Here is a 15,684-nt window from a genome sequence, read left to right as displayed (position 1 = left end):
ATAACACACAAAGCATGTGCAACTTTTTTTTTTTTAAGGAAAAAAAAAAGACAAAAACAACAAAAAAAAGCAAACACAAAAAACCCAAACCAAACCAAAACCCAAGAAATCCTACCAGTGCACTTTATTTTTCTCAGTATATCAGAGGTATTTGCAGTGATACTGCATTCCAAGTTGAAAATTCTCTTCCTAAACCCCCTTGAGTAGTGTTGCAAGTATCTCCTTACTGCTGCCCTCCTTCTCTAGCTTAATGTGTTTGGAAATCTTGAGTCCCTTGCTCCAAGGATTCTTCAGCTTCATGGTGTCATGGCAGGGGGTTGGAACTAGATGAGCTTTAATATCCCTTCCAACCCAAACCATTCTATGATTCTGTGTAACTTGAGTTTTTAACAAGCTCTGTTGAACGCGTGCTTGTTTACCTTTGAGAAATCACTGGGATGTCTTACTCCTTTCCATATGGGTGAGCAGGGAAAGATGTGCTTTTTCCTTGAAAGCACTTCATTGCAACAATATTTGAGCATCTATCAGTTGACAGGCAATTATGTTTTTCCTCTTTGTTCTCAGTTGTCCAACAGTATACTATGTATATGTAATGGATATGTTTTAAAAGAATAAACCTGTCAGAATAAAAAAGACTGTAGGAAAACTGTAGTGGAGAAGGATGGTTCTCGGGGGGGTGGGGGTGGGAGGAGAGAGAGGGAGGAGTGTGCATTTGTTTGTTTTAAATACATGTCTTTGAATACAGAGTGATTGGTTGTGATGGTTACTTGCTGTGGCATAGTTTGGGATTTGATGTAATGTTTTTTGTCAAGAACATCCAGGTCTTGAAGTTCTGTTCAAAAAAAAAAGTAAAAAAGAGGGAATTTGAGTAAGTAATTTGCAGCTTAATGCTATGCAAAATAACCATTCTTTTCCCTTCTGAAAACAACTGGTGCTCTTGAGTTTTGCAGTGGAGTGTTTGTGATTTTAAAGGTGGGATGGGGGAAGTAAGTTTTAAACATGCAGGAATCTAAACTTCAGAGCAATTTCCTGTAAACTCCTGTTTTGTGCCCTGGGCTCATATAAGTTCAAGAACATTGTTGAAATTGGAGAAGTTTGTGCTGGTTTACATCATCTGTACAACTGGCTCCCTTTGTGTAAGCAGGTTATGTAAGGTTTGGCAACAGCACCGCATTTCAGGAGGTGGAAAAAGCATTTGGGCAGAATTGGCTGCTTTTTATGATGTCCGCGATACCTTCCAGCGCAGATGGCTGATGGGCTGCTCTTGGAGGGCATGGCCAGGATTCCTAATTTTTGCAAAAATGATGACAAAAGAGGTGAAGCACCAGGAAGTACCAAGTGACCTGCAGCTTTAAAACTGAGGGGAAATATGGTCTTCATCCTGTTTTTGCTCCTGCACCTGGAATTATTTTAAAATGAGTTCAGGGGATAAAATAAAAAATAATAATAATAAAAAAAACTCAAAACCAACAACAAAACAAACACAAAAAATCAGACTACTGGGGTGCAGTTTAAAGTTTTACCAACTTTAAACTCTGTTTATTTTTGCAAGGTGGCTTTCAGTCCTATTCTTTTGATAGTATTGCACCATTTAAACCCTGATTCAATGTGGTAATTAGTATGTGCCAAAACCCGGTGACTTGCTGACTGCAGTTGAACTGCATTTGTTTAATTACCTTACAGAAAGGCTTGGACTAGAGTGCGTGGTGGAGAAGCTTGTAGCTACTGTGCTTACTAGTAGAGCAGTAACCGAATCTTACGGACTCTGTTGAGTCCAGTACTTCTGGCTACTGGGTGGTGGACTGGCCAGACTGTTAGTTTTTGTGTGTTCAGAAAGAAGTATACATTTACATCTTCTTCCCAATGGGGCTTTGGGTTTTGCTCAACTTTGTTCCTTCCGGTTTCTTTGGTGTAGCAAAGTGCAATACAGTTTAGGGACAGAATTGGTGCAATTGTTGCAAAATTATTATTAGATGTTAATCTCTTCTCCACCCTGCCCTCCCTTCCTTTTTGCTTTGAAAGTCTGGAGTTAAAGGTTAAAACCCAGTCAGGGCAAAGACGCTTAGGCATCTCTGAAGAACTGAATAAAGTAACCCAAGTTGTTCAGTGCTTTCCTAGTGCTGTTTGGTTGGGGTTTTTTGAGAGTATTGATTTGTGATTGTGCTTAGCATTGAATTTTGCTCACAATTATGCTTTTTTTAAAATTATTATTCTTTATTAGCTCTTTAGGAATCTATGTTTTAATTTTCTCTTATAGTCTCAGTGCTGTTACACTTTATTGACCTGTTGCAATCCAGGTGGGATGCAAAACTCCCAGGATGCCAAATCTCGGTCCTTTGCATTTGGAAGATGCAAAGTGTTAGTAATAATGGCTACTACTTCATATTACTAAAATACATAATTTCTCCACTGTTTGGCGCACTCTCTGGTGAACTAGCAGTAGTTTTGGGTAGTGCAAGCAGATTTCAGTAGTTTTGACAGAGTTATTTTCTTGAACAGATCCATGGGTAACTTAAAGGGTAGGTATAAAGCCTTTGGCTTTCTCCTAATAACTAATCACATCAAAGAAGCTCCCCCCACCCCAAAATTTTTATCTTGAGGTGTTACAATTCAAGTTACATTTGAAGTGCTGCTTTAGCTGAGCTTGTGTCATTCTTTCCATAATAACTGGATTTTTCTTTTTTCTCCAATTTACCCAAAAGATTTCTGTCTTCAGCTGAATCTCCGTGTAGGGTGTCACAGCCAGGATGGTGTTGGTACTTAGTTTGATTTGAACTAGCTTTGTCACTCAAAATAGAGGAGGGTAAAAAAAAAAAAAAAAAGCAAGCTTCAGACTTTGTGCATTCTTGACAATCCCATTCAGGCATGCATTTAAAACATGACATTTTATGGCTTATGAGAGTCTGATGTCCAATGTTGTGCCTTCTGTTAACCAAAATTGTCAAAACAGCCTAGATGTTACACTGGGAGAAGAGGGATGAAGAGGACAGCCCTAGCTAATTGTAGAGTCCAAGGCTGTAATTTGTGAGTGGCTTATCTAGCGGGAGTTGGAGTTAATGCCTGTTTCTCTGGTGAAGTTTCATAGGTGGTTTCGGCTGTGTGGTTGCAGCCTAAGTTGTAGAGGCATGGATTTGACAGATGGACCATTCAGTGGATAAGAAATTGGCTGGATAGTCGCACTCAGAGTTGTGGTCAACAGCTTGATGCCACGTGGAGACCAGCATTGAGTGTTGTTCCTCAGAGGTCGATGTTGGCAGCAGCGCTGCTCAACATCTTTGTCAGTGACATGGACAGTGGGATCGAGTGCACCCTCAGCAAGTTTGCTGATGGTACCAGGCTGCATGGTGCAATTGACATGCAGGACAGAAGGGATGGGATCCAGAGGGACCTGGACAGGCTGGAGAGGTGGGACGGCACAAACCTTCTGGAGTTGAAAAGGGCCAAGTGCAAGGTCTTGCACCTGGGCCAGGGCAGTACCAAGGACAAATACAAGCTGGGTTGTATTTGTTCTTGGATTGAGAATGGATTGACACAAGAGGGACATGGACCTGCTCAAGCAAGTCCAGAAGAGGCCACGAAGATGCTTCAAGGGCTGGAGCACTTCTGCTTTGGAATCAGGCTGAGAGAGCTGGGCTTGTTCAGCCTGGAGAAGATAAGTGGCATGGTTTTAAATAGGCTTACATAGATCAGAGACTCCCACTTCTGCTGCAGGTACAGCTGCTCTCTTCTTGCAGCGATATTGAAACTCCCAGTTTGGGGTCTTGTTGTGTTAAGAGAACTGATATGCTATAGTTCATGTAATTATAATTCATGTAAGCCGGAACTCGTATTCTATAATTCATGGCAATTCAGCACCTGCTGCTTGCCAGAAGGGTGGAAAGCTGTTGGAAAAGGGGAAGGGGTTAAATGGAGACAAGAATTGCTTCTGCTGTTCCGTTGCTTGGCATGCTTTCCTGTGATAGACCACAGGGGTGCTTTGTAGCACGTGAGGAAACAAAACCATTGCTTCAATAGGTGCCTGATTACTGCAGAGACTCGAAATACTCTGAACAAAGTTCACCAGGAAGATCAGCTTTATGATACTTGCAGGATTGCAGAAACCCCCTGCAATCAGGACAAGGTGGTGACAGAGTAAAAATAATCTTTTATACGTTGCATAAAAAAGTCCAGCTGGGAGAGGAGTGTTTTGAAAGAACTCTGCCTGCCTTCAGATTGATCTATGTGTTGTCTGAATGCATCTTCATTCTGCTAGCCTTGCTTTGTAGTACAGTTACTTTAATAATACTGGATAGTTTTAAACTTTTGGATCACACAGGCTTTGGTAACGATTGAGCTTGGAACCTGTTAACGAGATAAAATTCAGGGTTGTAATTTTCCTGTGGCAAATTAATGTGTGAAGTTGAAAGTACTACTTTTGTCCAGCAGTCTCTGTGTGGCCAAGAATAAACAACTAGCACCTATGAAATTGGGCAACAGGGGTTTTTTTGGGGGGGGAAAGAGGTTCTTGAGCTAGAGGTCCTTTACTGTCATAGGAAAGCTATGAGGGCCATTTGGCTTACAGACTTTTTTTTTCCATTTTCTGTCATCTGAGTGCATTATGTTTTGGGGTACGCTGCTATTTTAGTGAGAAGCTCGAGGAAAGGAATTGAGCTTCAAGGGTAATTTTGGGGATGTTTTTAAATCCTCTTTATTTTAACCTGCATTTAAGGTTTAATTTGACTTAGCTGGTTCTGTCTCCTCTGTTCTTGCTTCTAAACTACTGTCGTGGGATTTTTGATTTTGGTTTAAGCTCCTTTTTAGTCTGCATTTATACATTTCAATATATGTATAAGTGTGGGACTGTCATAGCCATGTAATACGGCCCAAAGTCACCTTTAATAACCAGGTTTTTCTTAATTTAATATTTTCATTTCTCTAGAGGTGGCTCAAGGTGCCCTTTGAATATTTCAAGCTAGTGCAGGTGAGTCAGAGCAGGGAACTGATTTGGCTTGATCAAAAATGAGTATTTGGCCGGATCTGTTTCACAGTCTGATTCACCAGCTGGTTGCGTAGACGGTTTCTTTTATGTCTGCTTTTCCCTGGCTTCTGTTGTTTGTCGATAGCTGCTTCCCCACACAGTTTGAGCTGCCACAAATTACAGCCTGACTTGTTAAGGAAAACCAAAATGAGCGGCAATTTACATTTATAGGTTGTCCTGTGAACTGGGGCAGCTCAGCGACTGCTGCCGCTTCTTCAGGAGCAGTCAGTCTGTCCTGGCTGCTGGAGCTGACATGTTTTTGGGAAGGCATCTGGGGACACGAGTCCGCTGCAGCCACTCTGAGGTGAGCTGTCTCAGAAGTCTGAGGACTCATCTATGTGGAAGCTTTGCCATTTCAACTAGAAAACTCCTTGTTTTACCCTCCCACGCTCAAGTGTATGTGTATCGTGATGCAAGTCGTTTCTGTCTGTCTGTCCATCTACCTGTATTTTCATCTATATTCTCCTTTTCAGTGGGATAAACATTCTAATGATCATGTATGCTGCTATGACCAGAATGGTCTAAATAGGTGCTGGAGTTGGAGGTACAGCCTAATCGGGGTGCAGTATGTACATGGAGATCAGAGCATTTTAAGCCTGAGCTGTGAGTGACGTGCTGGGAATAACTGTACAGCCGCCTGTTCCTCCTTGGCTGGAATGATGGCCCCAGCTGCATGTGAAGCAGCTACTGGGCTACTGCAGTTTACGGAAGCATCTTTTGTTACAAAGGCAAACTGGGACATGGATAGGAGGGGCAGAAAAAGCACCCAAAATTTAAAATAGTGACATTCTAAGTCTGCATGGATTCATGAGTTATTTATTGTCAGATTTCAGGGCACTTGACTTGACTCCATCCCTGGCATTGTTCAAGGCCAGGCTGGACGGAGTCTTGGGGTGACGAGGTCTAGTGTGAGGTGTCCCTGCCCATGACAGGGAGGTTAGAACTAGATGATCTTAAGGTCTTTTCTAACCCTAACTGTTCTATGATTCTAATTCTTTTCTGCGTACAGACTTGCAAAAGGAGGTTTAGCTATGGTCATTGCCTGCTTGGATAGGTGATTAGTTGCTTCAGAATGTGATTTAGGATATTAACTTGTAGTAACTGGCCGTGCAAGAATGTGCAATGATGATACTTAGTTGTAAATGCTTATGATGATCAGGTGCTGTCCAACATTGGAAGAGAACAGGAATACGTTACGCAGAGGCAATGCTTGTGAGAGATGCTCTTATGAAGGACTTTTCTTTGCATCCTCTGGAGCTGTGGCTTGATTCACATTAAGTTGTGGCTGCCCCATCACTGGCAGTGTTCAAGGCCAGGTTGGATGGGGCTTGGAGCAACCTGGTTGAGTGGACGGTGTCCCTGCCCATGGCAGGGGGTTGGAACTAGGTGAGCTTTAAGGTCCCTTCCAACCCTAAACCATTCTACGATTCTATGATTCTATATACACTTCATCCCTTCTGTTCCTAAACCTAACCACCATGTATTGTGATTTAACCTGTGTGCATGTCTGCTTTCCTTTTCAGATACATGTATTGGACAGACTGGGGTGAAACACCCAGAATAGAAAGGGCAGGAATGGATAGCAGCACACGAAAAATAATTGTCGATTCAGATATTTATTGGCCAAATGGACTCACGATAGATCTTGATGAGCAGAAACTTTACTGGGCTGATGCAAAACTGAGTTTCATTCATAGGGCAAATCTGGATGGTTCATTTAGGTAAGTTATTTCTCACCTCCTACATTAATTTTGAACTGAGGCATTTCTTTTCAGTAATCCAGAATAATGCCAACACCTTATTGTTTTTTAAATGCAATTGTTAATAGAGTTGCAAGAAGTAAAGTAACTTTACATCCTTTAAAAATAGTTTTAATACTAAGACTATTTCTTACTATTTCTTACTATTTCTTACTATTTCTTACTATTTCTTACTATTTCTTACTATTTCTTACTATTTCTTACTATTTCTTACTATTTCTTACTATTTCTTACTATTTCTTACTATTTCTTACTATTTCTTACTATTTCTTACTATTTCTTACTATTTCTATTTCTTACTATTTCTTACTATTTCTATTTCTTACTATTTCTTACTATTTCTATTTCTTACTATTTCTTACTATTTCTATTTCTTACTATTTCTTACTATTTCTATTTCTTACTATTTCTTACTATTTCTATTTCTTACTATTTCTTACTATTTCTATTTCTTACTATTTCTTACTATTTCTATTTCTTACTATTTCTTACTATTTCTATTTCTTACTATTTCTTACTATTTCTTACTATTTCTATTTCTTACTATTTCTTACTATTTCTTACTATTTCTATTTCTTACTATTTCTTACTATTTCTATTTCTTACTATTTCTTACTATTTCTATTTCTTACTATTTCTTACTATTTCTATTTCTTACTATTTCTTACTATTTCTATTTCTTACTATTTCTTACTATTTCTATTTCTTACTGTTTCTTACTATTTCTATTTCTTACTGTTTCTTACTATTTCTTACTATTTCTTACTATTTCTTACTATTTCTTACTATTTCTTACTATTTCTTACTATTTCTTACTATTTCTTACTATTTCTTACTATTTCTTACTATTTCTTACTATTTCTTACTATTTCTTACTATTTCTTACTATTTCTTACTATTTCTTACTATTTCTTACTATTTCTTACTATTTCTTACTATTTCTTACTATTTCTTACTATTTCTTTCTTACAGTATTTCACTGTAGACTATTTATAGCCTTGTACAGCAGGATTTTTCATTTTTAGGCCCACATTTGTCTTGCAAATAGTTGGAGATGCTTATCCTTGGCCCTAGGCAATCTAACGTTTAACTAGTGACTGGAATTTTACAGTATTGTTGCTGTATTTTTATTTTTTTTTTCAACAGGAAATATACATTGAGACACACTTATCCTTGGCCTCATCCAAACATGTCCTTTGTGGCATGCCTATAAATTAACCAAATTCAGCTTATTTCAGACTGCGAGCAAGAAGAAAGCAGATTTCCCTAAAACTTGGTAGAAAGCACAGTATGGAAATTTTGGTTGGTGGCTCCGGACCAAGTGTGCTGTTGAGTTTTGACTCTTGCACACACAAAGAGGTGACCCTTCAGACAGGGCAGACCTAGAAGTCGGAGATTGCGCCTTCAGTTCTGGTCAGTGTTCAATAGGCAGGTTCTGTTGGTCCCTGAAGTGTGTTGTCTGTCAGTGAAATGTCCTGCCAAGGAGGCAAGTCTCTGCATTCTGGTCTGGCTTTGGTCTTCGGATAGTTTAAAATGGCATTTTTGTTTTTGTTATTTCATAACATCTTACATGCCTGTGTTATGAAATCATTTTGCTTTGGTAAAGACTTTGAGGAGTCTTATTTTATGCATATCTGTGTAATAGAATAATATCCACCCCCCAAAAAAAAAGACAACAAAAAAACAAACAAAAAAACCCCCCACCAAAAAAACCCACTGCATTTTCTGTGGTGTTTTTCAGGTTTTTTTTACTGAGGTGCATTCTGTGCCTGATTTTCACACTCATCAAAGAGGAATAGCAATATTGACATCCTTTATAAAACACTCTTAAGTTCTTTTGAGAGCACTATGTAAGAGCTAGATAATGGTTGCATTGTAGTAAGTGACAAGTACTGACTGTCAGAAGTCTAGACAAGGGAAAAGGCCTTTATGGAAGGGAGTAGTAGCTCAAAGGCTGGTTGCAGGTTCACAGAAAGAAAGTACTTTTTCAAAATTCAAAATCTAAGAGAGATTTTCATACAACACAACATGAATATATTTCTCTGATATGGGGGCAAGTGGCAGAGAGTAAGGTTTCCAGACTGATTCTGCAGTTATCATGCACATACAGATCGTATAAACTTTACTCGCATTAATGTCTAAACATTTGCAATTGGTTAATAAAATTTATTTTGCTCATTTTAATATAGAGAAGGGCCACCCAAAAGGGAGCAAGCCTTTGAATACACTAATTCCAGCAATCTGTCCAAATTGCTTTGTGATAGATCAGTGCACCTCCTCCACCTCCCAAGCAGTTTTCTATTGAACTGTAAATGAAACAGTATTTTAGGAAAAACTAATGTATTTTGCGTTAAAAAAAGAATTAGCTCACTGTTGTACACTTCTTACATATTTTACTTAACTCCTGGAGGGTGTAAATGCACACTTAAGGATATTCCTATGCAAGATGCATTCTGACAATTCCTTGCGTCTAACTGCAATATAACAGCTTGATGTCATTTAGCTGTGTATATTTCATATTGTTATGATATGATAAAACTTCTTTCTTAAAATGTTATACCTATTAATAAAATGCCATGAATATTGATCTTAATTTTAATTCTTTTCTAAAAGGAAATTTTTATTCTTTGTTCCCTTCCACTGATAAGCGTTGAAACAGAAGTCTGTGAAGTTGGGACTTACAGGTTCTGGTGTCTAGGTAGACTTTAATACTGATTCAAACTAGATGATACCTTTGGAGGTTGCTTCTGTTCCTTAAACACGGAGTTTAAGTTTCCTAAATAAGTTTCACCCAGACTTGCTGATGAAGAAATCTTACAGTGTTTCAAAGGCTTCTACCATCCCCTGTCCCAGAATCACTTCAGAATTCCAATAAAAATGAAATTTGCCTTCTGCATGGTGGATGAATGTTACTGGAGCAATCTGCCAGTTACATCTTAGCAACCATCAGTTCACAAGCACATCGGCTGGAACTGTTTCAAGGGATGTAATTACAGGAGAAGGAGAGATTTGATATCTAAGAATGATAGAAATAGGGGCAATATATTGTGGAAAACAGCTGTTACGATATTAGAATACAGCTACTGCTCTACATTTAAATCTCCTGCTGACCAAGTTAAGAGGGGTAATTTAAAGAGACTCTCAGGTTGTTCCTTCTTTTTCCTGCTACAAGAAAGGCCTGAGTACAACTGAAGTCCTGAAGAAAAATATCATATATTGCATAGGAGGACAAAAAAAGTAATGTTTTAATTGGAGGAGCACTCTCTGGACCTGTGTTTCCTCCAAATCATGGAATCATAGAATGGTTTGGGTTGGAAGGGACCTTAAAGCTCACCCAATTCCAACCCCCTGCCACAGGCAGGGACACCTTCCACTAGACCAGGTTGCTTCAAGCCCCATCCAGCCTGGCCTTGGACACTGCCAGGGATGGGGCAGCCACAGCTTCTCTGGGCAACCTGTGCCAGGGCCTCCCCTTACAGGGGGAGAACTTCTTCCTAATATCTAATCTAAATCTCCCCTCTGTCAGTTTAAAGCCATTCCCCCTTGTCCTGTCACTACAGGCCCTTGTCAAAAGCCCCTCTCCAGATTTCTTGTTGGCCCCTTTAGACACTGGAAGCTGCTCTAAGGTCTCCCCGGAGCCTTCTCTTCTGCAGGCTGAACAAGCCAAGCTTTCTCAGCCTATCTCCAGAGCAGAGCTGCTCCAGCCCTTGGAGCACCTTTGTGGCCTCCTCTGGTCCTGCTCCAACATGTTGTATCCTTCTTATGTTGGATGGAGGACTCCAAAAGGCAATTGTGTTTGGGTATTTGCACAGCCCTGTTAAGGAACTTAGACGTGGCCTTTCAGGGGTCAGTGTGGAGCTGAACCAGATACCATGTCATTATGAAATCAAGTATATTCTTGTCTTTATTTTTATGAAGGGGAAAAGTCTTGGTTTATATTTTTCAGTGTTTATCACTTATCACCAGATTAATCTCTTGGTCCAGTGAATCTGTTAAAAAGTACCCAATTAATATGAGTTTTTACAAAGCCAGTTTGGTTTGGGGGTTTTTATGCATGGTAACAAGTGGAAACAGTGCATTTTTAATCCTGGTTTTCCCTTTGATCCAGGCAAAAAGTTGTCGAAGGTAGTCTCACTCATCCCTTTGCACTGACGTTATCTGGGGACACTTTGTATTGGACAGACTGGCAAACACGCTCCATTCATGCCTGTAACAAAAGGACAGGAGAGAAAAGGAGAGAAATACTGTCTTCCCTATATTCACCGATGGACATTCAGGTCTTAAGTCCAGACCGGCAGCCATACTGTATGTTTTACTTTCCCTAAGACTTTTTGCATGACTGTTCCTTATCTGTCAGGATAAATGTTAATCATAAAATGGTTAGTGTGAAGTCGTGAGGTTTTGAACACTTGTCAGGAGATTGGTTTCTAAAGGTATATAAGTACCTGAGTGCCGTACCTTTGTTTGAAAATTCCAGGATGAATTGATATGAGCTCACTCATCATCCTGCTTGGGCTAACAAAATTCAAAATCCAGTGCTGTACTTCAGTGACAACTTTTGATTTGGAATATTGGAATGAGAATGATTAAAAACTCACCCGGCATCTTTTTAACACTATTATTTTAAAGACAACTGGAAAAAAAAAAAAAAAAAGCTTATCATTACTTTTTTTTCTTTTTTTTTTTGATAAGTAGAATTACCACAAAATATGTAATGTTCATTGATCGTTTTTATCTTCAATATGTAACAAATAGTTGATGAATGTTTCAGTATGAAAGGGATTTAATTCTGAGCTTTTTTATGAAACATGCACCTGCCTCTATTTTTAATTTGTGTATGATGCTACCTCAAAGGAAGGCAGGTGCAGAGAACTGAGAATTCCATGATGCTGTATATTTTGATATGCATGTGATACCATGTGGCCTGAGGGTTTTTTTGGCTGGATGTGGCCATGTTGGTCTAGTTGGGGTTTTTTTAGTATTGTGAGAACAGGATTTAAAAGCAATGGTGGAAATGTATATAATTGAGTAGCTATGGGAATAATCACCTCTTGTGTAGGAGAGAAACTTTTGTACTTTGGATTTGCTGCTTTCTTTATGCCAGCTATTTATTTATGCCAGTAAAGTCTGCTTCCCTGAAGATAATGTTTGTTATTCCAGTAAAGTTTATAGGATGTCAGTAAACAGGACTGAAAGTAAACAAAAGAAGTTTGGAGATCATCTTGGTGGTGGAACATGTGCAAGTTTTCATTGAGGTTGTTGGGTATGCCCAGAACCCTGGTTTATCTCACAGCTCCAGATGAGAATTTGTCTATGCTGAATTCCTGGCATTGCTTTTAGCTCAGGGAATGTCCCAGCCTTGGGTCATCATCTTTCTGGGTCTGCCACAAAGAAAATATGGTGTATAGGGAAATGGCATATGCTGAAAATAGCTCAGATGCCACTGACTTCATTAAGATCAGGCTTATATTTCTTCCCTCCCTGTTTTCCCCTCTTTGTGGCTGTCAGTGGGAGTAACACAAGCCAAATTAGCTGGAAATTTTGTAGTTTTATATTAAAGCAGTTCAAATGCTTATTCAAACTATAATTGAGAGATCTTGCACAACTTGCAGGTTTTTTTTCTTTAATAGCTGGCAATATTGCCCATAATTATTTATGGTTAGAGTTTTATGTCTTGCTGGCATTTTTCCCCCATGTCAATGAGGTAGGTGCATGCAGTTGTCACATGTCTGTCCCCGTCCTGTCCCCACCTGCCTCCCCCCAATTTTATTTTTTTTTTTTTAATGTTTTCAAAATTAATTCACATGTTGTCTCCTTCATGTTCAACTTCACATGTTGCTCCTCTGCATTTCCTGATGATTCAGGGATATGTCTTGCTGTGAAGGCTTTTGAGAAAGCTTTCCAAGGTATTTCCAACATGCAAAACAACTGTAATGTAAGAATTGTACAAATTGTTGTGTTTTCGTTTCTTTTCTAGAGCTGGTCACCCCCACCAACATCACCATCCTCCAAGCCCTGTTTTCCATTTTCATGATGCTTAGCAGACCCAGCATCCACGAAGTAATTGAAGTCCAAAGCTCTTAGCTGTGTTCAGCTTTAGAAACATTGAAAGAACTGTATAGTGAGAATGTGATGAGCTGTCAGCTCTTTCAAAATCAGCTTCTGTGTGCATCTCAATTTAGGTGCACCCTAGAAGTGAGATGCTGGGCAGGAGAGAATCAAACACTTTATGTTGTGGTTCCTCTGCTTGTACCAGTCATTTGGGATCTATAAATTCTTCCCTGTGGAGAAAAGAGGGCTTTAACGGTTCTAGAAATATGAAAATAAATCTGTTTGGTTTCTTGAAGTTCACACTCCATGTGAAGAAAACAACGGTGGTTGCTCCCATCTGTGCCTGCTGTCTCCAAGAGACCCTTTCTACAGTTGTGCCTGCCCCACTGGTGTGCAGCTGGAAGATGATGGCAGGACGTGCAAATCAGGTAGGAGCTTGGTTTTCCTACAGTCACAGAATAATTTTTATGAATTAGAGCAATCCATCGCATCAGAAACTGGGGAATTTTGGCTGTATTTTGTGTCTTTTAATGGTATTATATGTTACCAGTTCTCCGTAGGAATGAAGTAGTATGTGGAGCCCATTGTAGAAGAATTTTATGAGAAGTAAGCTATTGTATGACATCTTTCTGTTTGGACAATGGACCATAGACAGACTTCTGCTTCCTCCCATTCATTGTCCAGTGGTGGTCAATGATGCAGTAGTGGTGGCCAAGTTGTTGCTTTCCAGTTGCATCTTGAAGTTAGCTATGCTTGAGACGTTCTGCACGCAGATGTGCCAATAATTCATTCAAGGTGCTATTTTAGAGATAACCCAGTGAGTTACCCCTGCTTCAGTTAGTTTTATAATGAAATAATTTGTACAGAAAAATTAAGATTTAAACTAACAATACTGTCTTTCTGGTTCTGAAGATTAATCATCCCCCTGTTTCCCTTTGGGCTGCACCGTGGGAAGGGTTTATGAGAAAATTGCAGAGAATTTTTAATTCCTGGGTCTAATTTATGTTTTTTGGACATTGTGTTTAATTTTTAAAAGTGAGGCAAGGCTTTCTGTGAAAAGGCTTATGAAGTTTTCTGCTTGAGATAACTGAACTAGAGAAAATAATTTTCGAGGTTGCTGTTCATGTCACTGAGAAGTAGTAGGACAGGCTTGTGTATAACCATTCTATGATTCTATGATACCCAGTAGAAAGCTGTTAAAAGGGTAAGAGCTAGAGATATGCTTTAATCGAAAAGTGTAACTAGATGCATATTTTGTATGTAAGTTGAGTGGGTCTAGTAGTATACATTGAAAGCTTGGTATTATCATTGATCAGGAAGCCTCTTTTAAAAATGCATCTTACAAAAGCAGGCAATTAACACTGGGAGAGCGGTGGGACACTAGAAGGCAAGGTTTTGGAGAATGTTCTGCCAACAGGCTCTGCTGCCTGTCTCCAATGCATTTTCAATGAGTCTAGTCAAATAGTATAGGAATTTTCTGATGTGGCTTGATTCCTCTGAGTACTTAGCAAGCATAAGATATTCCTTTCAATTGTGAACTTGAAGCAGAATTTGAACGCTGAACCTCTAGGGCTTAAGGGCCAGCTTTATTAGCTCATCCTGCTGCAATTGAAAGGCATATAAGGTAGTTCTTGCAGCTGCTGAAAGACCTTTCTATTTCCTCCTTCCAGCTTTGGAAAGTTTCCTTTTCACAGCTTAAAAAAACCACACAAAACGTTGCTGAATGTTCAGGACAACCTTTTTAGACATTAATATTGACCTCATGTTTCTGGCAGTGGGAATGAAGGTCAGCCTGCTTTTGGAGTTTTGGCGGATAGCACAAGCAGGAGCGACTGCTTATACTGTGCTTTCACCTTTCCGTTGTCAGGCCAGACAATCTGCCAAGGGTGTTCTGTCAAAGGAGGGCAGAAAAGTGGGATGGGAACAGGAAATCTTGTTTTGCATAAGAATGTGGCCTTTTGGTTCAGTTTTATGGATTATTTCTTTCCCAAGCTCAACATCTTTTGTTGTCCTGTCTGCCTTATGCCAACATCCATGTGCATCTCTTTCCGCTTTTATTAATTAACTTCTTGGTTGCAAGGAACTGACTTTTTGTTCTCTGCACAAGTTCTTTGTGGTGAAGTCATATCAGGAACTACAGATGCAACAGTGTTGATCACCTCTGCATTTTGTTCCCTATTGGCTTGGGCAAAAGCACCAAGGTACAAAGTCACTTGGGCATATTAGCTTCTTTGATGTTAGGATTTTAAGTGAATTACACAAATGCTACTGGAGATTTTTCTGCAAGGGAAAAAAACATTGTGTTCTCAAATTTTGTGCCCACATGAGGACTTTACTGGCACAAATAGAACTGTGTTACTGTGTATCTCTGTCAGAGAGTATTCTTGTGCGGAAAAGCCCTGAGGCTGTTTGTGATTTCGGCTCTCTTGGATATTGAAGAATACATATACTGGTAATGTTCCGGTGTGAGAGCTGTGTAGCTCTTTATGAACAGTGTTGAATGGTAGTGGGCCTAGGTAATTAAGGAAACGTGAACTGAAGGACAGGCTGCACCACTGTTTGCTTTGCTGTGGATTATGTCTGTATGCTTTGAAACTGTGATATTCTGGATTTTTACACTTTTTCTAAACAAATAACTGTTGATCTGCTGAAGCTGTAAGTATTGTGTCAGCGTTAAAAGAATAGTTCATTATTCTTTAGTTTTGGCTTTTGGTGTTGATTCATTCTTGCTCTCTCCCTGGTTCTAAACAGTTGCTCTGGCCTGTCATAGAAGGCCACCAGATTTGTGTCATAGAAGGCCACCAGATTTGTCGGGCACTGTTTGCCCTTAGTGAAGCCATGTTGGCTGTCACCAAC

General features: G+C 39.5%; 1 protein-coding gene across 2 annotated transcripts in view; it reads left to right on the top strand.

The window, feature by feature from the left end:
- The window catches only part of LRP5 (LDL receptor related protein 5), a 131,812-nt gene that overhangs the window by 31,606 nt on the left and 84,522 nt on the right, over nucleotides 1–15,684 (top strand). For both annotated transcript variants that reach the window (XM_030483861.1, XM_030483860.1), the window contains exons 3-5: nucleotides 6,541–6,738; nucleotides 10,886–11,082; nucleotides 13,125–13,256. In XM_030483861.1, coding sequence (XP_030339721.1) covers nucleotides 6,541–6,738; nucleotides 10,886–11,082; nucleotides 13,125–13,256 — 527 coding nt within the window. The remainder of the gene's footprint in view (nucleotides 1–6,540; nucleotides 6,739–10,885; nucleotides 11,083–13,124; nucleotides 13,257–15,684) is intronic.

Source organism: Strigops habroptila, chromosome 4 (genome assembly GCF_004027225.2).
Source record: "Strigops habroptila isolate Jane chromosome 4, bStrHab1.2.pri, whole genome shotgun sequence".
Classification (NCBI taxonomy): domain Eukaryota; kingdom Metazoa; phylum Chordata; class Aves; order Psittaciformes; family Psittacidae; genus Strigops; species Strigops habroptila.
This window is presented reverse-complemented; position numbering and strand designations above follow the sequence as displayed.